General features: G+C 40.3%; 1 protein-coding gene across 2 annotated transcripts; it reads left to right on the top strand.

The window, feature by feature from the left end:
* Nucleotides 1-27: 27 nt before the first annotated feature.
* LOC131041820 (uncharacterized) lies at nucleotides 28-23,569 on the top strand. 2 transcript variants are annotated; one of them, XM_057975039.1, is made up of 5 exons: nucleotides 28-596; nucleotides 6,910-6,989; nucleotides 7,075-7,133; nucleotides 23,042-23,208; nucleotides 23,301-23,569. In XM_057975039.1, the coding sequence occupies exons 1-5, from the start codon at nucleotides 303-305 to the stop codon at nucleotides 23,334-23,336; spliced, it is 636 nt and encodes a 211-aa protein (XP_057831022.1). In that variant the 5' UTR covers nucleotides 28-302; the 3' UTR covers nucleotides 23,337-23,569. The 2 variants fall into 2 exon arrangements, with proteins under 2 accessions (XP_057831022.1, XP_057831021.1); XM_057975038.1 differs by having other exon boundaries at nucleotides 23,297-23,569.
* Nucleotides 23,570-27,708: the final 4,139 nt, after the last annotated feature.

Raw genomic sequence — 27,708 nt, 5'->3', positions numbered from 1 at the left:
CCTTCGAGTGACAATTAACTCCGATGATAGAAAAAAAACAACCAAAATTTTTATATATTTGTTCCCGTCTTATGTCTGTCCATGATTTTTAGATCAAGTGCAGTATCTGGGGAGCATTCTAAACGGCTTGACGGGACCAGCTGCATACGAAAATCACAAATATGGGAAACGAAATGTTAAATCTGTGGGCATTATCGGCGGAAGTTCAAATCCCGATCTTGGAATGGTAACAAAATCGTGAGCAGATAGTCCCGTCGTCAAACAAATTATTCAAAATATTCACTTGTTCTTCGTTATTGGCAATGACAACAACTTTAAGCAGATGCTTTCAATCGATATCGAAAATCCGTCACATCAATAAAGTCGCTTATTGTTATAGACAAATTTCATTTATTCCTGATTCACATTGTCAGAAAAATAAAAGTGTCAATGACCTGCCTGGGGATGCCAAAAAATGGGGGAGCTTGGGCTTCGGCAGAGGTGCAAAATTTGCTACAGGCTACTCAGCTTTGGTCCCAAAAAGCTTGGAGTCCATTATCGATTTGGAGAGAGCTAAGAATATTCCGCCGGAGGAACTGTCTGCTGTCTGGAACGAGGTATGCCTATTGGCCTTTTTCTCTTCAATCCTAAGCCCTATAAACCCTAAAAATTTAATTTCAGGTAAATTTGTATATGCATTTCGTTGGCAAGTTTCCTGGTTTATTTAGTGGCCAAACAGCCTATTTTAGAGGCCAATATCCCCCGGAAGTCAACTATTTTCATTGTCCAGATGAGGATTAGTTTGATAGTGGGCAGAGGTATAAAATAAACAGAGCTTTCACAACTGCTCACAAAATATAATTTTTATTGACTTGCATAAATCAGTTACATTTGCTAGTTTCTGGAGTTTTCTTCACTGACTAATGTTTTTCTGGACTCATCTATTTCATCCACACTTCTAGTTAGTGTATTAAATGCTGGTAGGGTAGAAATTACCAGATTCTTCATACAATCCCCCTTAATTTCTACTAATAATTACATCAACATTTACAATATCTAAATTGTCTCTTAAATATTCAAATTGCTCTTTTGATAAAGCCTTTGTGAATATAATGTTCTACATTGATTTCCCTAAAGTGATATCTAGTATCAATATGTTTGCTCCTTTTATAAAAGACACGATTCTTCGATAATGCAATAGCAGACTTATTGTCACAATAGATTGTTGTTGGTGTCTTTTGATTATGCATTAAATCCTTCAAAACCCTTCGCATCCACACTGCTTGACATGCTGTTGATGTTTTTGCTACATATTCTGCTTCTGCCGATGAAATTGTCACTATAGGTTGTTTCTTTGATGCCCATGGCACAATTTCTGTTCCAAAGTGAAATGCATATCCAGATGTGCTTTTTCGATCATCTATATTCCCTGCAAAGTCACTATCTGTATATCCAATCAACTTAAAATCATCCATTGTGGAATACAATATTCCATAATCTATAGTCCCTACAATGTACCTCAATATTCTTTTTTCAGCTTGCCAATGTGAATTCTTAGGCGAATCTAGATATCAGACTAACTCTGTACATAATATCTAGCCTAGTTGTAGTGAGATACATCAAACTTCCAACAAGTTCTCTAAATATAGTTGTATCAAAATTAAATCCTTTCTGTTCTCTGCTGAGTTTTGTTCCTGTTGCTATAGGTGTAGATGCTGGACTACAATTTACCATCCTAAATCTCTTCAATACATCCTTTGCATATTTATTTTGACAAATGGAAATTTCTTTTTTCACTTTGTATTACTTCAATTCTAAAAGGCAAAAACATATCTCATTAATCCTAAATTTGTTGTCTCAAAGTCTTTTTTAATTGCTGTTTTAAACATGTCTATAGTTAAATCTCCAGTAAAGATCAAATCATCAACATATAAACAAACAATTAGAATCTGATCTTGCTTGTTGACCTTTGTGTATGGTGTAGTGTTGATGTGTTTTTCATGCACATGCAAACACATAATAAAATACCCAAGGGTACCTTATCCTCTCTTGAATAAAGTTTCCCGACTGCTGAAGATTTCGTCGAAGGATCAGTCTAGGCAACTCCAAGGTTCTTGTATGTAGGATCTCTACTCGTGGATAAGCTCTTCGTGGTATGATGTGATTTGCTGGAATCACAAGAGGACTTACACTCGATGACCTGAACGTCTGATTTGCTGGAATCAAAAGTCCTATTTACTAATTGGAAGACAAACAAATGGTAAAAGATGCAAGGTTCAGGAAGTCTACTCTACTACCTAGAATGCGAGAAGATGGATGAATGACTAGGTGGAGTCCTACTGGGCTGGGTCTCACCATTAGGCTTGAACAATTTGACACCAGCTTAGTGCGATCTTCTAAGGGGTGCTTCCAATACATTCAAATCGTACACCATCAAACATTGATCACCATTCAAGATAATGCATGAACAATAGACGTGTAACGACTTAAGATTAAACTCATTTTATTCCAGTTGACCACGCAAGGCGCACTTACCATCAGCAAGAGGCTAGTGGTTTGGATTAGACGGATTCCACACAGGTGCATTCAACAAGTTTCTTCATTCAATCTAATCATCTACCATCTAGAATTGAAGATTCAACAAGAAACCATGCATATTGCAAGAAACAACACACTTCACCATAACTTCAATGAAAATGGATTTTATTTACAATCAATGGCAACAATTTCTTGCCTTGTCCTCCTAATCTACTCTAATTTCTATTCTACTTGCTATTAATCATTAGCTATTCTAACCTCTATGAACTAACTATTCACCTTCTAACTATTAGCTAACTATTAGCTTTTACAAATGAGGAGCCAGGGCTTATATAGCACTCTCAATACAATTCAATGGCTCAGATCAATTTGAGATCAATGGCCGAGATTTTACAATGAAAACCCTAATTAGGGTTTGTTACAACAAACTCAATTTTGGCCAATGAAATAATTGCATTATTTGGACACATGTCTTCTCTAGAATATTCGACCAATGGATAACCGGGGTAGGTACATTGAAGTTAGTGTCATCTTTGATGAGTCAGGTACATTGAATCTGGATCCGCTGAGATGGACCAATCTGACTGGAGGAGTGATGACTGGGATGTCACCTTGTTTGACACTTGCACCTTGGTAGATATTCAATTTGATGATGCTGAGAAGCTAACTTTAATTAACTCTTCTGAAACTGTTTGCTTCTTCAACGAACCCTTGCTTTAACCTCCTTTGTCTTTGATGTGCAGGATGGATGGTGTACCTTTCCTTAAAATGCTGGACTGGAAGAGGTCGTCCTTGATGATGCTGGACTGGAGAAGGTTGTCCCTATTCTGGCCTGGTCTTCTTTCATCTGCAAGACAAACCATAAGATGATTAAGGACACATAATATATTTATTCTACCATAGCATTTTATACCTTAAATCATCAACAAGAAGACATCAAAATAAAGTTTGCTCAAAATCCTTCCTAGGGACAGGCCCTATAAGAATTTCGCTCTGGACCCTCTGGAAGGGTCAGGAGCGAAATTTGCATTCTTGGCCAATTTAGACCTCTTTTCAACATTACCTCACAACCAGCACTTTGCCTGGCCCAAACAAGGTGAAGAATAGGCTTCCCTAAGGATTTCGCCTTGGACCCTTTGGAAGGGTCAGGCGATTTTCTTGATTAGGCCTCAATTACCCCATTTTTTCACTCTAAAATCCTCCGAAAGGTGAGCATATGCTTGTTTTAGTCCAACAAAGTCTAGGGATCCATCCTTTTAGCTTCTCACATGGGCAAATTAGGTGATAATGAGAATTTCGCTTTGGACCCTTTGGAAGGGTCAGGGGCGAAATTCCTTCTTTAGGCTTTATTTTACACTTCCTTCACTTCAATTCACCCTACAAGGCAAGAATATCTCACTTTAGCCTCAACCATGCCATAAGTATCAACATTTTAGCTTCACTCAAGGGAAAAATGGTTGATTTGGAGAATTTCGCCCTGGACCCTTTGGAAGGGTCAGGAGTGAATTTCTCTCTTTGCTTGTTTTCCTTCACTTCAACTCATCTTGCAAGGCTTAAACAACCTCTCTCCAAGCTTTTCATGCCTTAGGAATGAAAATCTTGTCTTGACACAGAGGAAATAGTGACTTTGATGAATTTCGCTCTGGATCCTTTGGAAGGGTCAGGAGCGAAATTCACTTTTTGCTTGCCTATTCACACTAAATTTTACTTTCTTCACTTCACTTCATCTGGAATCCCCCATATTGAATCCACTTCTCAACTTGGCAACATTGGTTTGATCTTCACAAGGCCCAAAAAGGAGAATTCGCTCAAAAAACTAGCCAGGGACAGGACCTATCCAGAATTTTGCTCTGGACCCTTTGGAAGGGTCAAGAGCGAAATTCCAATTTTAGCTCAAAATTTGCATCTTTGGTGGATAAACATCTTTCCAAGGCATTCCAAATAGCTTCTCTCACCCAAGTCTAGGCTTGACTTAGCACTAAATTTGGAGAAAAGGATGGTTTTAGTGTTTTTCGCTCTGGACCCTTTGGAAGGGTCAAGAGCGAATTTCTTGTTTTGAGCTCATTTCTTCATATTTGATGACTCTTGACAATTCAAGGACGTGCCTAAGGACACCTCTAATCTTGACCCACACTAGACTTGGCATAAATTTGAGGGCAAAGATAGGTTTTGCACAATTTTGCCCTGGACCCTTTGGAAGGGTCAGGAGCGAATTTCATGATTTGCTTGTTTATCCTCATTCAATTCCATTCTTTTCACTTTGTTTACTTGGACTCTTATCCTTGGATCCCTCTCCCATGCTTGCAACATTTTGCTTGACCTCAAAGTGACTAGAAAAGATAATTTCGCTAGAAATCATGGCCAGGGACAGGACCTATAATGAATTTCGCCCTGGACCCTTTGGAAGGGTTAGGAGCGAAATTCTTCCTCTAGCCCAAAATCATCATTTTTTGAGACAAAAATCCATTCAAGGGCAATCTCAAGGGCTTCTATCATCTTTGTCTAGGCCTGACTTGGCACAAATGTGAAAGGAATAGGTGGATTTTAGGATTTTCACTCTGGACCCTTTGGAAGGGTCAGGAGCGAAAATCTTGTTTTAGGCTTATTCCTCCATCTTTCAACCTCAACCAACTTCAAAAGGGCAAGAACACCAATCCACACACTCATGCAAACTATAAAAAACCCAAGTTTGATCTGACTTTGCAAGGAAAATAAGTGATTTTAGGAAATTTCGCTCTGGACCCTCTGGAAGGGTTAGGAGCGAAATTCACTATTTGGCTCAATTCCTTCACTTTCAATGATTTCCTAGCACTTGAAGTCATTCCTAAGGACCTCTTTCATCTCAATTCACTTTAGTTTGCAATTGCATTGGCACAATATTGGGAAAAAGGTGATTTTGAGAAAATTCGCTCTGGACCCTTTGGAATGGTCAAGAGCGAATTTCTCATTCTTGACTTGATCTTTCATCTCTTCAATCTCATTCCTCCTTACAAGATAAATTTCATCATTTCTCATCCAAGGAACAAAGTTGTAAGCCTAAGCAAGGTAAAAAAAAATAGGCTTGTAAGGAATTTCGCTCTGGACCCTTTGGAAGGGTCAGGAGCGAAATTCACCTTCTTGGCTAAAATCCTTCATTTTTCAATGCTTTCAAACATTTCCAAAGGCCAAACATGTCCATTCTCCCTTTCAAGATGCCTTGCAAATCAAAATTTGGTCAAACAAGGAAGGGAATGAGGTCTAGTGAGATTTTCGCTCTGGACCCTTTGGAAGGGTCAGGAGCGAAAATCATGATTTGGGCTTGACCGTTCACTTTTCAAACTTCAATCTTGTTTGGGAGGCAAACATAGATCATTTTCCACTTGAGGAACCAGGTTTTAAGCCCATTCAAGGTAGCAAATGAGGTTTATAGTGAATTTCGCTCTGGACCCTTTGGAAGGGTCAGGAGCGAAATTCATCTCCCAGGCAAAATCTTGATCTTCCAAAGCATCCCACTCTCTCTCAGGGCAAGAACATACTAATTCCTTCTCCATCATGCCAAAGCTTAGCCAAAATAAGGAAGAAAATAAGAGCTACAAAGATTTTCGCTTTGGACCCTTTGGAAGGGTCAGGAGCGAAAATCATGTTTTGGGTTTGATCCTTGACTTTTCCAACTCTCATCCTCCTTGGGAGGCAAACATAGATCCCTCTCCTTTCATTTCCACCTTGGTCCTGACTCTGGCTAAAGGAAAAATGAGTATTTTCAAGAATTTTGCTCTGGACCCTTTGGAAGGGTCAGGAGCGAAATTCACCCTTTAGGCTAGAATCCTTCATTCTTTTCACCTTTACTCATCTCCTAAGGCTAGAACATGTCAAAACACCTCAAACATGCCTTAAAAACTAGGAATTTGGTCTTGACAAGTGATAAAATTGAGGTGTATAAGGATTTTCGCTCTGGACCCTTTGGAAGGGTCAGGAGCGAAATTCCTAATCTTGGCCAAGATCCTTCACATTTCTACATTCCATCACCTCAAAAGGTAAAGACATGTTATTTCCTTTCCAAATATGCCCATGGAACAAGATTGGTAGCCAAAACAAGGGAGCAAATGAGGTTTATGAAGAATTTCGCTCTGGACCCTCTGGAAGGGTCAAGAGCAAAATTCACAATCTGGACAAGATCCTCACTTTACAACATTTTCAATCATTCCCTAAAGCAAGGACATATCAACCTACCCCCACAACGCCCAAAGAAAAAGACCCTCAGTGCAAACAAGGAAGAAAAAAAAAAAAAGGGGACATATCAAGCTTTTTGTATATTTGTATTGCAAGGGCCTGTCTATGTATTTTCCAATAATTTTGTGTGAATAATTGCAGTATCAACTAACAGAGATTTATCGCATCTGTTCATATTTACAGTATCACATTGGAAGAGGTCATATAAGCACGGTTCTGACAAGCAAGCAATACTATTTATTAGCACAACGTACAAGTTCCTGGTAAATATTTTGCCTTCTAACTATATGCAGAATGGTTTTCATGCTATATGCTTGATGTTTGAATTTATCATTCTGTTTTCTGCAGCGTATATTTTGTCATTCCTTTGTGGAAGGGAGCTGGGTATACATCAATGTTTGTTCAAGGTTTGCCACATCATTATCTTTGGGATGAAAATATTTGAATTTCTCAGCAAATTTGTGTTGATGTGTAATGATCTATGCCAATACAATTTTTCTGCTATTTTCTGAAGTAAAATGGATAATAATTATGTTCTTATCTATTTTTCTTTTTATGCTTTTTAGGTAAGCAACATTATTTCCTTTCTGGGTATAAATATGCCCTTAATTCACATAATATCTCTACGCTGATAGAGTAGCTTGTGCTTTCAGAAATGTCAAGGGATTACTTTGTATTGTCTTCTGAATATAAATGCAAATTTTAAAATCTCTAAATCAAGTGTTTTGGATAAAAAGAGAAAATTAAATGCTGGGATGTAAGGCGCAAATGAATAACTATGTTCTGTTGACTTTTGTGATCAGATTAACAATAATGAGTAAGAAATAATAATGCAGTCACAAGAATCAAAGCACACAAATAGAAAGGGCACACAACACAAGTTTACCTTGGGAAAACCTCCCTCTTGGAGGTGAAAAACCCAGCAACAAGATCCAAGTTTATATTAGACAATATCAGCATACAACTTTGCTTACTGCACTTGAAGCAACATATAAATCAGAATAGCAGAATGAAGATTCCAAACTAGGGCACAAGGAATAGCTTGATAGACTTATCTGCACTATCGAGATTTTCTGTTTGCTGTCATGCAGATCATTCACAAAGCATAGGAGTGAATTTGCTGACTGTGGATATGATTCGCTGCCACTGAGACAATTTGCTGTTCCTAGGAATGAATCGCTGACACAAGAAGATAGTTTGCTGCCCTTTGAAGGCTGATTCACATAAGGCTAGTAATGAATAATATATATGTCTATTGTGTAGAATGAATCTTGTTTATATACAAGATTCATGTTTAAGTCTTCTAAGTCGGCTTTAACCAATTCTTTATTTTACATATTCTACTTTGCACTTTGGCAGCCAATTTGGGGCCTACATAACTTGCAATTTGTGCCATGTTACCTTTTTGACCCAGCCCTATTGCTTGTCCACACGTTACATTTGGGAATAGGACCCAGCCCTATAGACATCAATTGCTTAAACTACACGTTACATGTGAATAGGACCCAGCTGAGTCTCCACGTTACATCTAGAAGAATGGGCTAGCTGAGTCTCCACATTACATCAAGAAGAAGGGCCCAGCCCTATAAGGATTTGAATCCTTATTTATTTTCTTCACTAAGTTACAATAAACTAACACTCCCTCTTAACTAGGGAGGAAAATAAATACATAACCATATTCACATGGACAATCCCATGGCATGAATAATTACAATGTTTAAGATTAGGGCCTAGCCCTAATAGTACAATCAATATACAATTCGTGATTTGATCACGCAATTATATTACAATGAACCTTTACATGATCTTCTCTTGCAATGCTTGCAGAGAATGAAACCAACGCTTCATAACTTTACACTGCATGTAACACCATGATCTTTCATCATGCACATCCACAGGGGATGACAGAGACCTTTCCATATGCACACCTGCAATAATTAATACTCAAAGATTTGTATAACCATACAACATAAATCATGCACAACCACAGAGGATACATAAGCTTCTTCACTGAGAAGAACAACCTGTCATCTTGCACACCGCAGAGGGTGAACTCACCTTGCACTCCGCAGAGGGTGAGAAATAACCGCCACCTTGCACTCCGCAGAGGGTGGAAAGAACTGCCACCTTGCACTCCGCAGAGGGTGAGAGAGAACTGCCACCTTGCACTCCGCAGAGGGTGGATGATGCACCCAGTGTATCATAGAATATAACCAGAACACTTGTTAGTTTCAACATAGAATATAATAAAGGAAAACATTTGCAATAATCAAGTAACACATTATTCAATTCCATCATTAGAGCAGTAGATCACAATGATTAGAAACCAGCAATAAGATTCTACTGAAATAAAGAGTATTTTGAAATGTCACGGGACTCCCTCTAAAACCCTATCTAGAAGATAAATCCACAACAAATTTTTGACTTAAAGTTGGAACCAAGCTTAAATCTAAATCAGAATTTAACTTAAGGATGGATCAACAAACCAATAGATCAAAAGAGGAAATCTTCACGATTGTGAGGATTTGATACTTCATTTATGTTTGCATCTTCTTGCTCATCCTGAATTTGACAGTCCCTTGCAAAGTGACCATGCTTGTTGCATCGGAAGCATCGGATGTGGGATAAGTCTCTTGGTCTTTTCTTTGAAGGAGGGGTAGTGTTGATGTGTTTTTTGTACACGACCAAACACGGAATAAAATACCTAAAGGTACCTTATCCTCTCTTGAATAAAGCTCCCGAATGCTGAAGATATCGCAGAAAGATCAATCGGAGAAGCTTCAAGGTTCCTGTTATGTAGGATCTCTACTCATGGTTAAGCTCTTTGTGGTATGATGTGATTTTGCTGGAATCACAAGGGGACTTACACTCGATGACCTGAATGTCTGATTTGCTGGAATCACAAGATTTCATTGGCCTAGATTTTAAAAAAAAAGGAAAAAGGATGAGGGCGAGGGAAGGATCTAATTCTGATACTAAGAATGTAGGAGCAATGAATGACCTTTGATGAAATTCTAAGTCTTGTTTTGACATCCCAGGACCATCTCCACAAGGTTAGTGCGATCTTCGGAGGAAAGTTTTATGATGTTCAGATCATCGCTACAGGCATAGACACCATCAGGCTGATGCATATCAATGAAGAAGCGACAATTGAAGTTAAGCTTAAGCTAAATGATTCCAGTTGACTACACAAGGCAAGTCTGCAATCAACAAACTGCTAGTAGTATGGATATACAAATTTCACCATCAATCAAACACATTTCTTCCACTCATCTAATAACATGGATTCAAATCTGAGAAGTATAGAGACCATGCAAATTGTTGAGTCGACCCATAGATTTCACCATTTCTTCAATGAAGTTTACAAGTCTTTTACAACAACATCTTGGCAACAATCTTTGCCTTCTCTTTCTATTCTACTCTAACTGCTATTCTATTTGCTATTAATCATTAGCTATTCTAACCTCTATGAACTAACTATTAACCTTCTAGCTATTAATGACTAACTATTAGCCTTTATAAGTGAGGAGCCAGGGCTTATATAGTGCCCACAATACAATTCAATGGCTTAGATCAATTTGAGATCAATGGCCAAGATTTTACAATGAAACCCTAATTAGGGTTTGTTACAACAAACTCAATTTTGGCCAATGAAATAATTGCATTATTTGGACACATGTCTTCTTTGGAATATTCGACCAATGGAGAATCGGGGTAGGTACATCGAAGTTTGTGCCATCTCCCATGAGTTAGGTACATTGAATCTGGACACGCTGAGGTGGACCAACCCAATTGGAGGAGTGATGACTGGGATACCACCTTGTCCAACACTTGGTTGATGTTTAATTTGGTGATGTTTAGAAGCTAACTTTAATTAACTCTTCTGAAACTATTGGCTTCTTCAATGGACCCTTGCTTTGACCTCGTTTGTCTTTGATGCGCAGGATGGATGGTGTACCTTTCCTTCAAACGCTGGACTGGAAGAGGTCGTCCTTGATGATGCTGGGCTGGAGAAGGCCGTCCTTGATGATGCTGGGCTGGAGAAGGTCGTCCTTGTTGATGCCGAACTGGAGAAGGTCGCCTTTTAACTGCAAGACAAACAAAAAGATGATTAAGGACACATGATAAATTCATTTCAACATAGCATTTTCAACTTAAATCACCAATGAAAAGATATCAACATGAAACTTGCCCAAGATTTTTTCCAGGAACAGACCCTATAAGAATTTTGCCCTGGACCCTTTGGAAGGGTCAGGAGCGAAATTCCAACTTTAGCTCAAAATTCACATTTTTGAAGGTCAAACATCTTTCCAAGGCATTCCAAATAGCTTTTCTCACCCTAGTCCAGGCTTGACTTAGCACAAAATTTGGAGAAAAGGATAGATTTAGTGTTTTTCGCTTTGGACCCTTTGGAAGGGTCAGGAGCGAATTTCTTTGTTTGTAGCTCATTTTTCATCATTCCAACTTCAATCCACCTCACAAGGCTAGGAAATAGTTCCCTTCTTTCACCCAATCCAAGTTTGATTTGATTTTGTAAAGCAAAATAGGAGTTTTTTAGGATTTTCGCCCTGGACCCTTTGGAAGGGTCAGGAGCGATTTTCATCCTTTGGCCTAGAATCATCACTTTTGGAGACAAACATCAACTCAAAGGCAATCTCAAGGGCATCTTTTACCTTGGTCTAGGCATAGCTCAGCATAAATTTGAAAGGAATAAGTGGATTTTAGGATTTTCGCTTTGGACCCTATGGAAGGGTCAAGAGCGAAAATCTTGTTTTAGGGCTATTTTGCCATCCTTTCAACTTCAAATTTCCTCCAAGGCATAGAACATCTTGTCTCACTCCTCTCCAGGGTACAAAAACCAAAATCTTGTCTTGATTTGGAAAGAAAATGGGGAATCTTAGAAATTTCGCTCTGGACCCTTTGGAAGGGTCAGGAGCAAAATTTTCATTAGGCTTCAAAATTTGCATTCTTGGCAACCAAAATCCACTCTAAGGCAATCCAAATGCCTTCTCACACCCTTGTCCAAGCTTGGCTTTGCTCAAACTTTGAAAAAAAGATGGTTTTAAAGATTTTCGCTCTAGACCCTTTGGAAGGGTCAGGAGCGAAAATCACTTCTAGGTTCAATTCCTTCATCTTTCATGGTTTCTAGCAACTTAAAGTCACTCTCAGGGGCAACTTCTCCTTGAATTTACCTTAGCCCACACTTGATCTAGCAAAAAATTGATAGCAAAGAGAGGTTTTGAGAAAATTCGCTCTGGACCCTTTGGAAGGGTTAGGAGCGAAAATCTCATTCTTGACCCAAAATCATCATTTTTTCAACTTGAAACTTCTTTGCAAGGTAGAATCTCATCCTTCATTGCCCTAGGAACAAGGTTTCATGTCCAAGAAAGGTTAAAAAGTAGGCTTATAAGGAATTTCGCTCTGGACCCTTTGGAAGGGTCAGGAGTGAAATTTCCTTTCCTGGCTAAAATCCTTCATTTTCACAACTTCCAAACACTCTCAAAGGCAAGATCATGCCCATTTCCCCTTTCAACATGCTTTGGACATCACAATTTGGTCAAATAGGGAAGGAAATGAGGTCTAGGAGGATTTTCGCTATGGACCCTTTGGAAGGGTCAGGAGTGAAATTCATGATTTGGGCTTGATTCTTCCTTTTTCCAACTCAAAATCACCTCAAGAGTTAACTAAACATCATCCTTCACCCAAGGGATAAGGTCTTAAGCCAAAACTAGGTCAAAAGAATAGGCTTGCAAGGAATTTCGCTTTGGACCCTTTGGAAGGGTCAGGAGCGAAATTCACCTTCTTGGCTAGAATCCTTCATTTTTTCAAAGCTTTCAAACATTTCCAATGTCCAAACATGTCTACTCTTCCCTTCAAAATGCCTTGCAAATCAAAATTTGGTCAAATAAGGCCAGAAATGAGTCTTAGGTTGATTTTTGCTCTGGACCCTTTGGAAGGGTCAGGAGCGAAAATCTTGATTTAGGCTTTAATTGCTCATTTTTCAAACTTCAATCTTCTCCTGGAGGCAAATATAGATTGTTTTCCACTTGAGGAACCAGGTTTTTAAGCCCATTCAAGGTAGCAAATGAGGATTATAGTGAATTTCGCTCTGGACCCTTTGGAAGGTTCAGGAGCGAAATTCCTAATCTTGGCCAAAATCCTTCACATTTCTATGTTCCATCACCTCAAAAGGTAGAGACATGTTATTTCCTTCCCAAATTCGCCCATGGAACAAGGTTGGTATCCAAAACAAGGGAGCAAATGAGGCTTATGAAGAATTTTGCTCTGGACCCTTTGGAAGGGTCAGGAGCGAAATTCCTGTTTTTGGACAAGATCCTCACTTTTCAAAACACTTCTCAAGGCAAGAACACATCAAGACTCACACACAATGCCAAATAAACCAACGCCCATCCAAAACAAGGAAGGAAAATGAGGGTTATAAGGATTTTCGCTCTGGACCATTTGGAAGGGTCAGGAGCGAAATTCCTCTTTCAGGCTAGAATCCATCATCCCAAAGTCTAAAATCTCCTCTCCAAGGCAAAGTTGCATCAAACCTTCTCAATTATGCCTCAAAAGTCTACAAACTTGGTCAAGCTAAGGAGAAAAATAGAGGAAATATGAATTTCGCTTTGGACCCTTTGGAAGGGTCAGGAGCGAAATTCACCTTAGGCCATGATCTTGACTTCATTTTTTTGCATTTCTTCATTCAAACAAGTGCTTTTGCCTTCATTCAAGCCTGGGAATGCGTTAGTTCTAGGTTTTGGTCAAAGTAGAATGTCTTATGGAGAATTTCGCTCTGGACCCTTTGGAAGGGTCAGGAGCGAAATTTGACATTTTGGACTCTCCATCAGGATCATTTTATGGAATATAACATTTAAGTATAAGTGACATTTCCTTAGTTTAAGTTATATTCCATATATACTTTCAAGATGTTTGAGAGTGGTTTCGGACCTCCAGGAGTTATATTGCAAAATCTAGTTTTTGGAGGATTCTTCAGTTTTCCAGACTTAGTCAAATTTCAGGATCAGGACATTCCAGACTTAGCCAAATTTCAGGATCAAGACATTCCAGACTTAGCCAAATTTCAGGGCATTTGAAGATCAGGATGACATTTCAGACTTCATCACTCACCAACTCGACCTAGCTCAGACCTTCAAGGATGATACTCACTCACCAAGCAAGACACAATTAGCAACAAGAGCAAAACCAAGCCCTAAGGAAGACTCTCAAAGAAACCCTAATTCTGGGGCCCCAAAGACTCACCTCGCTCAAGCAAAGCCTACCATCCTATTGATCCCCTGGCGACACTCAAAATGCAAAGGCTAACAGACAAACCCTAAACACCTAGAAAGCAAACCCCAGAAAGCTAAAAAAAAAAAGAAGTAGGGGTCCTCATTTGCAATGGGGCGATGTGTGAATATGTCACAATAGGTAGGAAAGCTGAAATCTCTATTTCTCTTGAAATCATTTTTCTTCCAATGGCTGCCTTCCTTCTTAGCCAAGAGGACATGTTGCTCATCATAAGGGTACTTAATTTTTCCTTTCGCAGTCAACCGAGACTCTTCTTGAATGCAATCTCCCATTAATTGATCAAACTTAGGAAGCTCAACTCTGGCACAATTTCCTTGAACAAATGGTTCCCAAGAGGGAGGAAGACCATTTAGGGCAGTCATAGATAGGTCACTGTCTTCAATGCTCTTCCCAACATTGGCAAGCTGATCTCTCAGCTCAGAGATTCTCATGAAGTAAGCAGCAACAGGTTCTTCTTTCTCTAATTTGATGTAGGAGAGTTGATTCCTTAAGGCAAGGATATAGCTGGTATTGTTGACTTCGTACATCTTTTCCAATGTAGAGAACATCTCCCTGGCGGACTTCTTCATGGAGATGGATGGCATCAAATGATTTTTGACGGAGTCTATTATTATCCTTTGCGCTTGAAGTCCTTCTTCCAATCTTCTTTCTCACTTGCACCCTTAGGTTCCTTAGCATTCTTGCTAACATGTTCAACAAGATCATTCAATGCCATCATTATCCTGACCTTCCAAGAAGAGAAATTTGTGTGACCTTCCAACCTATCTTCAGACCTGATATAAGAAGCCATGGGGACTAAACTTTTGAACAGCAGGTTAGAAGGAAGCACAAATCTGATTATAGTCTCTATACAGACCTAGGGCTCTGATACCATGTTGATTTTCGTGATTAGATTAACAATAATGAGCAGGAAATAATAATGCAGTCAAAAGAATCAAAGCACACAAATAGAAAGGGCACACAACACAAGTTTACCCTGGGAAAACCTCCCTCTTGGAGGTGAAAAACCCAGCAACAAGATCCAAGTTTATATTAGACAATATCAGCATACAACTTTGCTTACTGCACTTGAAGCAACATATAAATCAGAACAGCAGAGTCCGAGCTCTCGCCTTCTACCACATGAAACCAATAATGCGATATGATGTTTCATCTCTCAATCTTAATGCTATCTTTCATCTCTGCATCAAGAGTACCCCCACGACATTTTTCAGGATGAGAAGGGGAATTGGATATGTCAAAAACCTATCGCCCTTCTCTACCTCCCACCCACCCCGCCTATAGAATGGTAGGGGCAATCTCAAATAGTTATAGAATCGGCCGTATAATGCTGAGGGGAATAACCCACCCCCCATCCATGCTTTGAAAACTTTTTGGCAACAATACATAATAGATCCATAGTTCATTATCGGGTTCATTCCAAAGCCCCAATATAGCATTGGAACTGCGAACTGATGAAAGCCGTTCGAAAGCCGCCATCATATTGCGTTGATCCATATATAGTTCCATAATCAGTAGATCTCGCAATGGAGTGCAATTGTTTTTCAAGAGCATGTGTTTCGTCATTCTTTGTAGTTCTAGGCTTTGCTACAATATTTGCACCGATAGTAGCCTCCTCGTGATGTTCTAACATTGGACAGTGTTCTAGTTCCTCCCACCTACCAAGCATGAAGTGGTAACCATAGTTGCTTGTCCTAGGTTCCTACATGGGTGACTGGGAGTGGGAAGTACTCTTGATACTTGAGGCAGACGTATATACATCCGTACTGGTTCCCTTGGAGGGCATTCGTCTCGTTGAGAGTGTTTGGACCTTGGGAGGGTTGTTGCAAGAGATTTCTGCATAACTGCTTCTGATACCATCTGATCGGAATCTAGGTTGAGAGTTTCTAATTCTCGAAATGGTTATGTGATATGCTTTCATCTGCCTTTTTGTACTAAAAAGCAACGCATTGGCTGCCATGTCTATATCTCTATAGTCAATTCGCACGCCCCTGCTTTATTTGGTTCAGGTAGAACCCGAGGTCTGAAGGTTCTACCTTTTGGGTGCCTTGCCCAAGACCTTCACCCAAGGTATAACCTTCGCTATGCTAAAAGGTAGACTGATAGAGGCCTACTTTTCGATTCTATATTATTTTGAGAACAAAGCCACCATAGTCTTCGTCTTCAGGGTTCATGTCGTAATGACGGATCACTTATGCGTTCGGCTCGGATGAGCATTAAACGAACTACTCTGTATGAAAAGGAAGAAGGAAGACGAAATAAGGAGCTTTCTGGAAGGCACTGATCCTTTAGGTGTTTTTGTACCAATCCCAACTCCCTTCCACTTTAAGAGTAATACCATACATTGATAAGCACGCGTACTTCACCTTGGCTCTGACCAATGTAATGTGAAAGAATTCCGACCCATGCCATGTTCATGATAGATGATCAGGCCGGCTGTTGGTTGCGATTGAAAGAGGTTTTATTGCATGGAATAATAGGGCAAATTCTACTTAAACTACTAAAATGGTGATCATATTGAGATCCAAGCTACCGGTCGGTTAAAGCTGGTGGATTAATGTTCTAATCTCTAGCTAGGTCTTAACTCAATGCTATGACTAATGCTATAACCATTAATGCTATGACATGAGAGCTAGGTCCTGGTAAAAGTGTGAAAAGTGGATTAAGAGAATTTTCCGTCGAAAGGTTAAAACTCCGATAGAGGAGAATGCTTCTATTCATTCCCAATCCCGGTCAAAATCCCAATATCTCAGATATCTTTTTTGATCGCTCCTATCTACTAAGCACCAAACTGCAGAAGTTGAGGGGGAGGGGGTTCGGCTAGAGAGAAAGGTTCGTTCTCCTTGGAAACCTGGCTCCCGTTGCCGAGCAAGATAGGAAAAAACTACTCTTTTCAGTTAGAGCTTCAACCTTTTCATTATTCATAATTCTAGCCGGAAGCTATAAACAACGGGCCAATGACGTTCCACTTTGTTTCTCAAACTCCTCGACTCTCGTGTACCCCTGTAATTTTGATTTAGACTAAGCTCGTACCTTTCAACAACTGCTATGCATTGATAGTAGAAAGGCCTTTTTCTTGTTCGGAAGGAAGTCCAGCCCCATAGAATTGTAGGGCCAGCAGGCAGCACCAACTCCATTTGCCAGCAGCAAAGGAAGGCAACTACATTTCATTGTCTTGGACCGGCTCAAAAATTCCTTGGATGGGCCCTACGTAGGTTGGGGTGGGTGGGAGGAGACGGGCGAAAGTGTTACCATCTGGTCCACCCTGCTTGGGAGTTGAATTACTATAAGGTAGGAAAAAGGGAGGGTCATTCCAGCCAAACAAAATAGAAGTCCCCTAACCCTCACCCCCGATCGAGGAGTAATGCTTAGCTGGACCTAACTACTTTAGCTAGCCCGGGGAAGTTGATCGATGCCCCACCCGCTCTTGATGGTAACGCCTAACTAAAGGCAGGGCGGCTCAACGTTTCTACCGACTACAATTCCTTGGGGGTGAACTACCTATCCTACTATGGCCTAGCCTAACTTCGGGCCCTACTATTTGAATGGGCAACCGGTCGATCAATCCACCGATCTGGAATTCCCACTACCCTTACACTGATCTGGAATTCCCACTACCTATAGCCTAGCTTCATTCAGTCAACTATCTTCTTGGAGATCGAGATTGAGCCCATAGAATAGTAGGGGAACTTGGGGGTGAGGATAGGACCGGACAAGCAACAGGGGGTGTTCAATGAAGGCCTCCTGATAAAAGCAGGGTGATAAAAGTAGGGAGGAAGGCTATATACGTAACATGGCTGGCCACCGAGGGATAGTTCTAATAGTGAGTTAGGCCCAACCGATAGCCAGTTAGTTCTTTGAATCAACGCCCATTTTTTGTTCTCTTGACTGGCCTATTGTTCTCTGGTCCGTCCTGCCTTCCTTCCGACAATAACTCTTTGTTCTCTGGTCTGGGTTCCCTCCCTCGTTTTTGGCTCGGTTTTCCAATCTAAAGAAGGCAAGAAAGTTTGGCCCTCCCTCCCGGACCAGCCCAACGGAATTTAGCTTTGGTACCAGGGATCAAAAGTCTCGTGGACATGACTGCCCCCCCTTATTCTAGCTTATTCTAGCGTAGTCTAGCCTCTCCTACTCTAGCAGGTTAATTAATCCCGAATTAATTGACCCTAAGGCCGAACTCTATAGCCTCCCACAAATAGAATCTACCTCCTACTATATTGGGGGGTTGGGGGGGCCGGTGGGGCATTCGCCTTTTCACTGATTAATTGACGAGGTAGATTCTTGTTACTCACGACTCTCCATGCTTTGGGACCAGATAAAAAATGATACGAAGGTGCTCTTCTTCGTAGACATGGGTGTAAAACCTACCGGGGGTGTGTTTAGCTTTGGGGAGCTCTTCTGCGGAATGGAGCATTTTTCCCTCCGCATATGATTGTCAAACCGACCCATCGTAATTTCCAACTATACTAGCAGTCGGGGAGCTATCGGAATTCACAAAAAGTGCTCCGCATATGGGGTCAAAAGTGACCAATGACTTTTTCCCCAGCGCCGGAAGCACAGGTCGCAGGAGCTCAGGCAACGGAGTACAACTAGCTCTCTATTCCACCCAGGCCCCCTACCTAAAATTCTATGGCCAGTCTCAGATCCCCTACTATTCTACGGGCCATATTGTGCCATAACCAATTTGAGAACCAGCAACAGATATGTCGCAAGGGCGGCAGCATAAGATCTAACAGCTTAAGAAGTAGTTGTTTTATACCCATATGTAGTTCCATATCCAGATCGAGATTGAGTTAACCTCGCAGAGGCATGCATAAGTAGTGGTTGGAGAAATAGTGAAAGAGCCTTAGCCTACTGGTGGGGAGGTTCCATATCCCATTGAAGCTTCAGTTTTCCCTGAACGCAGGAGAAGCATTGACAGCAACAGAGCAAAAGGTCACTATCTAGAAATAAAGGCAGAAGCGGTTGCTTAGCCAGTGTTAGCATAACCACTAGGGGATAGAATTGATCGAGTTAAACAGTAGCTAGAGCAGCAAACACTACGTAGCAGTATTTTAGCTAATTCCAATCCCAGTTCCAGGACAAGTAGACCATAATGAATGCCTTTCTACTGTAGTTCCGCTGCGAGTGTTATGTCCGGCCCGCACACAAACAAAGTAGCTCATATCCACTTGCCCATAGACAATAGAATTGTTGTTTGTTACGCACCGTCCCGTGCAAAGCAAGCAGCTTATCTCCACCCCAACACAACCCCAATGCCATAGAATTGTAGGGGCTCCCACCCGCCCCCGCCTATAGAATGGTAGGGGGCCTCACCTTCCTAGGGGTGAGTGCTTTTGTCCTTGGGCTGGGATGGTCACTTTATAGATAGATATATTATGGTAAGGTAAGCTAAGGCAAGCAACTACCGTCCAATGGATCTAACAGTTTAAGTTCTATATTTAGATCAAGAGCTAGCATAGAGACCGAGTTGACCCAGTCGCCTATAGATAAGTAGGGGGCAGTTCGAAAGTAAGTTTATCCTGATCCAGTTGCCCTACAATTCTATGGGGCCCCCGACCTATACTATTTTGATTCTCCTTTTTCAACTATAGTTAGGGTAGGGCGCGCCCAGAGCAAGCGGACCTTGCCTTAGAACCCATTGGAGTGGATGGACCAGTTTCCCCTTTCCCCTTTCAAAACTATACTAGCAACCGGGGGTAGGGCCCCCCCCCCTCAGATTTAGTAGGGGCAAATCCAGATAAAACACCATCAAAGGCATAGGCAGGAACATAAGCATTTGAACCAGAGCTTCTAGCACCAGATCGTGCTGTAGATCGAGCAGTAGTTACATCAATTGAAGATCCAAAGCGAGAAGTCCCACCAGCGGCAGGGAAGCAAGCACCGGGGGCAGTTCTAGATTGAGAACTTGTTCTAGCGGCCCAGTTCGAGTGCCAGATTCTCTAGTTCGACGTTGATCCACCAACAACATAAGAGCAAGCACCGCTAGCAAAAGAGGCAGAGGCCCCTACTATTATAAAGGGATTTAGTGGGAGGATCCAACGTTTCTATCCGGCTTTCTTTCCTACTTTGTCCACCGGCTATAACTCCCTAGGGCTCTCCTTGATCAGATGTTACTGGCACGGGGAGCAAGGAACACCAGCCTCTCCATCCCACACCAGGGGTGAAGGAAGGGTGGGCCCCAGGATGGAGTATGATTCCCTCCCACAACTATATATTCCATCCTTCCTGCCCTAGAATTCTATGGGCAAACCAGACAACTAGCTAAGACAATAAAACAGGAGGGAGGGAGGTCCAAACAAAATAGAAGCTTTCCAAACAACCCGCCTATAGTAAGTAACATGCATGCCAACGCCGCCCTTAGAACCATCTCCCACTGCACCATGTTACGTATTGAACGAAGTGAAATGCAGCTTCAGGGGCAATAACTTGTTTTAACTATCTATAATTCATGACTCTGAAAGTGGCATTCAAAGGGATATAGTCATTTCACTTCGTTCAATATTATTGTTCATGGCGCCATCTATATCTATTGAGTAATTCGTCAGTTTAAGGAGAGATCCAATGTGCTGTTACGTCTCAATGTTTCTCGGTACCAATTCTATGTGCAATGTTTTCCCTGTACCAATGTGTAATGTACTGCTTCTTGGCTTAGATGTTCAATGTGCTCTCCTCAATATAAAGGACTGGAGTATCTGGTAATGCTGGTACTGATAGCGACAAAGGGTTACAAATCGCGTTGTCATGTCGGCTTTATGGCCGGTTTTTTAGCTGATCTGAATCACTAGGGAATTAGCAGGATATGAAAGGGAATTAGCATGAGATCTAAGAGGTAAGAGGTGGGAGCGGAAGTAAAGGCATGACCCGTAGAGGAAAGAGCATAAGAGGCGGTAGATACTTCAGCAACGATTCCGGTTCCATAGCTAGTAGCTTACCTTGAACCAATTTCCCCAGGACTAGCCTCTCTTCACCTAGTTCCTGAGCCAGGGCCAGTTGACCCAAAATAATGAGAATTACGAATCCTTGTGTACGCATACTGATCATGCCATTCCATCTAGCTATCATAGTTGACAGACCCACGCTCAGTTCCTGTGAATGTGTAAGCATCCTGTCTAGCAGACCGAGAGCCATTACCCCGCCCGAATCCAGATCTTTACCCAGTGAAAGCTTCAGCAGCGAATCGAGATGCAAGGCTGTCATAAGCAGACACAAAGCGAGCAAAGAAGGCAGCAGCATAGGTGGCAGCAACAAAGTAAGCACCAGTAGTTGAAGTTTCATTTCCAGATTGAGAGACAGATCCAAAACCACCTATAGTGACTTCATACGCACCAGTTTCTTCACCACTAGAAGCGGAGGCACTACCAGTTGAGAGTTCAAAATGAGCAGCTTCAGTAGCAAAGGTATAGGCGGGGAACGATAGGCACATTATATATGATGCTGCGCAACCCTGACTACCTCTATTTCGGGGCCCCTAAAATAGAACGGTCATACTTCCCCCTTTGCACTCTCACAATTACCAGGTACGAGGCCAGGTTATTGAATGTCAATTTAGAAGTCGCCACTGTAGCGCTCCCAATCACCGTTCAAGATCAAGATCTACTTTTGTTTGCTACGGTTACTAACAAATCTAGAAATATACCCTCTTTTCCTGCATTAGGGACCTTCTGGCAGTCTTTAGATTTTGCATTTCCTCTCTGAATCGAGGCACGGAGTGATATTTTATCTACACCGATGCTGCGGGCTATTGAACTGCATACGAATCTTCAATTGGTGGCTAAGCATATGTATCTGCACCGGGCTCTGAATCTGCTGCTAGCTATGGTACTGTAAGGTATGCTGCTACTGCGATAAGATGCTTTTGGTGCTGCTCCTGTCCCAACCTATGCCTTTGCCTATAGTGGTTCTTATTAAACGGGTGCTTCAACGACTGAATCTGGACCAGGAACTTCTCCTGGATGTATAACTGCTCCTGATTATTTCTATTGATCAGGGACTGGAACTACTGCGTCTTGAACTGCTCGTCCCACTTCTGGACCTACTACTGGTGCTTATACTGCTGTACTCACCCGCCCTTGCTTATTATGCTACTGTCTCTGTTGCTACTAGGTCTACTGCTTAACCAACAGAATTAACAGCTTAACCTACTGCTTTAGGCTTTGCTACTGCTTCTGGATTAACCACTCAATTTGCTGCTGCCCTTGCTCCTTCTGCTACTGTAGCTACAGCCAATGAATATTCCAAACTAGGGCACAAGGAATAGCTTGATAGACTTATCTGCACTATCGAGATTTGCTGTTTGCTGTCATGCAGATCATTCACAGAGCATAGGAGTGAATTTGCAGACTGTGGATATGATTCGCTGCCACTGAGACAATTCGCTGTTCCTAGGAATGAATCGCTGACACAAGAAGATAGTTCGCTGCCCTTTGAAGGCTGATTCACATAAGGCTAGCAATAAATAATATATATGTCTATTGTGTAGAATGAATCTTGTTTATATACAAGATTCATGTTTAAGTCTTCTAAGTCGGCTTTAACCAATTCTTTATTTTACATATTCTACTTTGCACTTTGGCGCCCAATTTGGGGCCTACATAACTTGCAATTTGTGCCACGTTACCTTTTTGACCCAGCCCTATTGCTTGTCCACACGTTACATTTGGGAATAGGACCCAGCCCTATAGACATCAATTGCTTAAACTACACGTTACATGTGAATAGGACCCAGCTGAGTCTCCACGTTACATCTAGAAGAAGGGGCCAGCTGAGTCTCCACGTTACGTCAAGAAGAAGGGCCCAGCCCTATAAGGATTTGAATCCTTATTTATTTTCTTCACTAAGTTACAATAAACTAACATGTTCTGTTTGTTGTCTGAAATCATTGTTTTTTAAAAGGGCAGCATAATTGCTTTCTACATCAACTTGGAAGCCTTAGCTGTATGTGTATGTTTTTCAGCGACTAGAATATTATATCCTAATAATGAAAGTAATTTTTTTAAATGAACAGCAAAAATGCCTCATATGATTTTCACTGGTCTTGAGGATTATAAGGCAAGAGGACCTCAAGCTTCTCCATATATCACTGTAACATATTACAAAGAATTTGCTGAAAGCAAAGGTTTGGTACTTGTTCGTGGAGATGTTGTTTTTACCAGCAAACTTAGTGATGAAGAGGTATAAGTGGTTGTTAATCATTCTTTATTAGAGTTTGTGGCACGTTACATATTTTTTCTGTTGAGCTTTGTTTATTTCTTTGCTGCAGGCAGGCAAGCTTCTTGAAAATTTGCACTCATTTTATTTAAACGATTCAAGATACAAGCTGGTTGAGCAGTTTAATAGAGAACCTAGTGAATTTGAATTTAAGGATGTCCTTAGAATGCTTGAAATGCCATCAGGCTAATTCTTATTCTGTTTGCACTCTGGTTTTTTCAGAGTTGAGATTTACACATTTTAAGCATTATAGCTTCTTCGTGTGAGATGCTCACTGTGTTTTTCACCATTAAAAAATCTCATGATGATTATTTTTACATACTTATTTATTGGCCACACTAACTTTTTATCCAAGTATTACTTTCCAGGCAGTTAATTTTGCATGCTATGTAGGAATAAATTTTGTAACAAAAGTAATTAATACATACTTATTTTGGTTGAAATGGTACTTAGAGTAGGTAGGTTTGCCATGTAACAATAATATGTGGCTGCTCTGTCAATTGCTATTAAGAGAAAGATCAGGCAGGGCTCTGGAATTTCATCTATGTAGAAAAGAAGCAGAAATGCATTCTTGGAGTTTTTGTATATAATATATTTTCCTCAAGTTTTAGGTGTCATTAAGGCTTTCAGAATATAGCATACAGTATGCAACAATCAGACTTCTTTTTTCCAAGTAAACCTGGGTTAGGCACCCAGGGGCCACAAAAAAAAAACATTAAACCACAGATTCTGGTTACAAGAAGTTCACCAGATCCCATCCATTAAAAGGCAGATTAATCTGCAACAAGTCCATTAAATTGTAGCTAAAAATAATTAAAAATAATCTCTAGTCACAGCGGACTACAAAAAACTATTTTAACTGTCCTGGCAGGCATGTAAATTCTATTAGGCAAATTACAACGGCCTAGAACCATTACTATCCAAATAATCCCCAGCACAGAGCAAAAAACCATTGTGGAAATACGTCTGCGAGTTAAGTTGGTGAGGAGATGGCAAATTACACAGGCCAATCCCTACCCAGATATACATACATATACATCATGATTCATGCTGATGGCTTGGACCTGCCTGGCAAATCCTCATCGCAACAAGTAATATCACTACCTTGACACCATCAGGGAATTCAACATCTAGCACATTGTCTAGTATCTTCAAACAGCGAAATATTGTACCTTGATTTTGCATACTAGTCTGAAGGTGCTCCGATAGGCGGTCAAGATGCACCTCTGTTTGTTCCTTTGCACGCTTGGAGTGCCTCCCAATTGACTGACCAGATTCCATTATTATCTTCACCATGGCCTCACGAATAGCTATGTAGCTGGTACTGTCCATTTCTTTCACCGACCCCCACATATGCAACATCCTAATGCACAGCTCCAGGTTTTCCAGTTCTTCAGAGATGTAATCAACAAACCTCTCCGATACCCTGGCTGCATCCAATCTACTTGCACTAACGCAACCTGACACATCATTTTCAACCTTATTGTTTACCTTCTTTCCTGCTACCTAATCCCAAACCCGAAGGTCATCTTCAACACCTGTCCACACCTAGGAAAGCTATCTGCCTTTAAAGTCCAGCACTATACCAAAAATGCGATGGATTATCTGTCCAGTTATGAATCCTCCCACTAAATATGCCTTTAAGAATGTTAGGGTGTCGAGGTACATGCATGAGCAGCTGTCACCCAAGGTATGTATGATAATATTTGTTACCCCTTGCTGCCTTTTCATTAGTTCATAAAAATTGACTCGTGGAAGTAGCATCTTTCAGTAGAACCAAGTTTCAGTAGCCTGCTCAGTGAAATTATAACGCAGCATCCTGTCATCTCACACCAGTGATCTTCCTCTATAATAAATTGTAATCTTACTGCCTCGTTTGATGTTGTGCCCATTATCAGGCGTTTGCACAATCAGGTTCAATTTAAATACACTTTTTACCATTTTGGTTTAACATGGTGAAAACATCATGCAAGGATATGGGTATTTAGCAGCAAGCTTGTTCAATATTTGAAGATATTGTGCACAATTTTTAAAAAAAATACTAAAAGTTAAATATTTACATAAACAGCAGTCAGACAGACTTATAATCTAGGTGCACACTACCATGCAGGTAGTCCAGAAAAGCTTTGGCAAACGTCTTCCTTCAAAAATCTTCATTCTAAAACTAAAATTTAAGATTGAATTGTTAATCCTACAGATCCAGCTAAATTAACATAGTTTTATATTTTTTTGTATGGCGTTTGCCAAAATCATCATAAAATTAACACATTGGATATGCTCTTTGCTTGTTCTTGAATGATCAATTTAACACCACGAAAAATAAGTTGCATGATGGAAATGGAAATAAATTGGGAACTGTGAAGAAAAATATTATTTTTTATCTTTATATTTTCTTTTGCAGTAAAGTCTGCAAGGGACTTGATATTCACCCCTTTAATTTTCAGTATCCCTTGCATTTATTCTAATATTAACGTGCAAACAGCGTAGACTTTTCTCCAAGATAATTCAATCCTAGTCCAGAGATTGAGACTAATTTAATCTTTCAAATTGGTTTATTCATCGCAAGCAATTAAAGATCGGCAAGTGACACCCAAATTTCCTCGTCAGCTTGATCACAGCCTAAAGTTTTTATTGTGAATCGCACGTAAATTTTCCAATTCTTCATACACATGTGGATCCCCTTTGATAGCAAGGAGCTTTTATATAGATGAGGTAATCGTATATGCATTTCAGTACCTTTCACAGGAGGCCTCAAATTCGTTAAGTTTTAACATAAATGTGAAAAAAGAGCAGATTGGTTGGATTTATAAATTTGAACTATGGGTTTTAAGAATGCTAGGACTTGATTGAAAAGGATCTATATTGAAGTTGGGTAAGAACCTCCTCTCTAGCTGGATCAGTAGAGTAAAATTATATCACCTTATATATATATATATGTAGATATATAGATAGTGGTATATTTGAGATTGTTTGGAGACACGCATTGGGCTTCTAGGGCATTTAGAACATGAGTTTTTTGGGCATTATTTATTTGAGCCACAATTCTAGATTGAGATTTGGACTTAGTCAAAGTAGTTGCTTTCCTTTATTACTGTTTTGATTAGATAAGTACAGGAATGGCCCAGACCCAATAGAAGACAACCATCAAGGCAAATGGAGCGAAACTCACAAGAGGTGAGATTGGGGAAGAAAAGAAAGAGAAAGCTTTTGATTGGGGTTGGGAACCGGCAGGAGACAATGGTCTCAATCCTACACAATTGAATTCTCTTTCATCACACTTGAAAGAGTAAGGGGAAAAGAAGGGTCTTTCCACCTACGAACAATAGTCCAAGCAATGCAATCATTTGTGACCCCATTGTAATGGGGGAGAAGATGTGACCCCCCCATTGGAGGATCAACAACAATTGAGGGAGGGGATAAAGTTGGATGGGAGATGGTTGTTCATTGTAGGAGGCAAAAACTGTGTAGAATCAGTCAAAATTGACACAAATGGACATGAATTAGGAGCCACCATAGGAACATCCTGGCATGACACAATAGGAGTCACACTGGGAACTTCCTAGCACGAAACAACCAGAGGAAGGCTCTCATCAAGATCTTGTGAAGAGCAATCCTAATTAGAAAAAGGAACCTTAATACTCAAGTGATCCTCCTTGGAATTCTTCCACCAAGTAGTAGTACTTTTTTGATGTTAAAGGGAGCAGTTGAAGCCAAGTGGCCAATAGTAGAGCAACAATGATAAAGAAAAGGGAGCCTCTCGTAATCCAAAGGCTACGCCCAAAGCTTTCCCTTATTATCATTATCTTTAACAATTTTAAATAAAGAATTGGAAACATTTCAATATATGTACAATTGTTTTGTCAAATTTTGTTGAGCTTTGCAAAGTTGTATTGCTAGTCTTGGGCTTTGTTAAGTAAACTTGACTAGATTGACTTTGACAATTTTGGTCACTTTGTTGAGTTTTATGATATTTTGTATTTGTTCAAATGAGTTCTTTATGTCTTTTTGGAATGTGTAGATTGAATGAGTCCAATGCACATGATTAAGCTTTTGGATTGGTTTGTGCAAAGTAGAGCTTTAAGATAATTTTTTTGAAAGAAATAGTATATAAAGTAAAACTTATACTCTAGATTTTATGATTCAACTAGGTACATATATGTCAATCATTTGATACAAGTTACACTCAAACTAATAACCAAGTGTTGTTTTAGTGTGATGCAGTGCATTAAGAATCAAACTCAATAATAACCTTAGTTACACACATAATTCCTAGAAAATAACAAAGGATCCCTAGTTATATACTATCATGTAAGCACTATAATAATGATTTAAATGTATTATACAAGAATGGCTTCCCTTGGAAAATAACAAAGGATCATCGGTTACATGCTAGTCCATAAGCAATGTAATAACGATATAAATATCACACAAGAATGACATTCTTCAGCCACACTCAATCTATAA

The sequence above is a fragment of the Cryptomeria japonica genome, chromosome 7, assembly GCF_030272615.1.
Source record: "Cryptomeria japonica chromosome 7, Sugi_1.0, whole genome shotgun sequence".
NCBI classification, from domain to species: domain Eukaryota; kingdom Viridiplantae; phylum Streptophyta; class Pinopsida; order Cupressales; family Cupressaceae; genus Cryptomeria; species Cryptomeria japonica.
Note: the sequence above shows the minus strand (reverse complement) of the source record. Positions and strands in the feature narration are given on the sequence as shown.

Excerpts from the sequence above, each read along its gene's own strand:
- LOC131041820 (XM_057975038.1), top strand. The coding sequence starts at position 303 with ATGACAACAACTTTAAGCAGATGCTTTCAATCGATATCGAAAATCCGT. Across the intron at positions 6,990-7,074 it reads GCACAACGTACAAGTTCCTG|CGTATATTTTGTCATTCCTT; the intron begins GTAAATATTTTG and ends TGTTTTCTGCAG. Across the intron at positions 23,209-23,296 it reads GCAAACTTAGTGATGAAGAG|GCAGGCAAGCTTCTTGAAAA; the intron begins GTATAAGTGGTT and ends TCTTTGCTGCAG.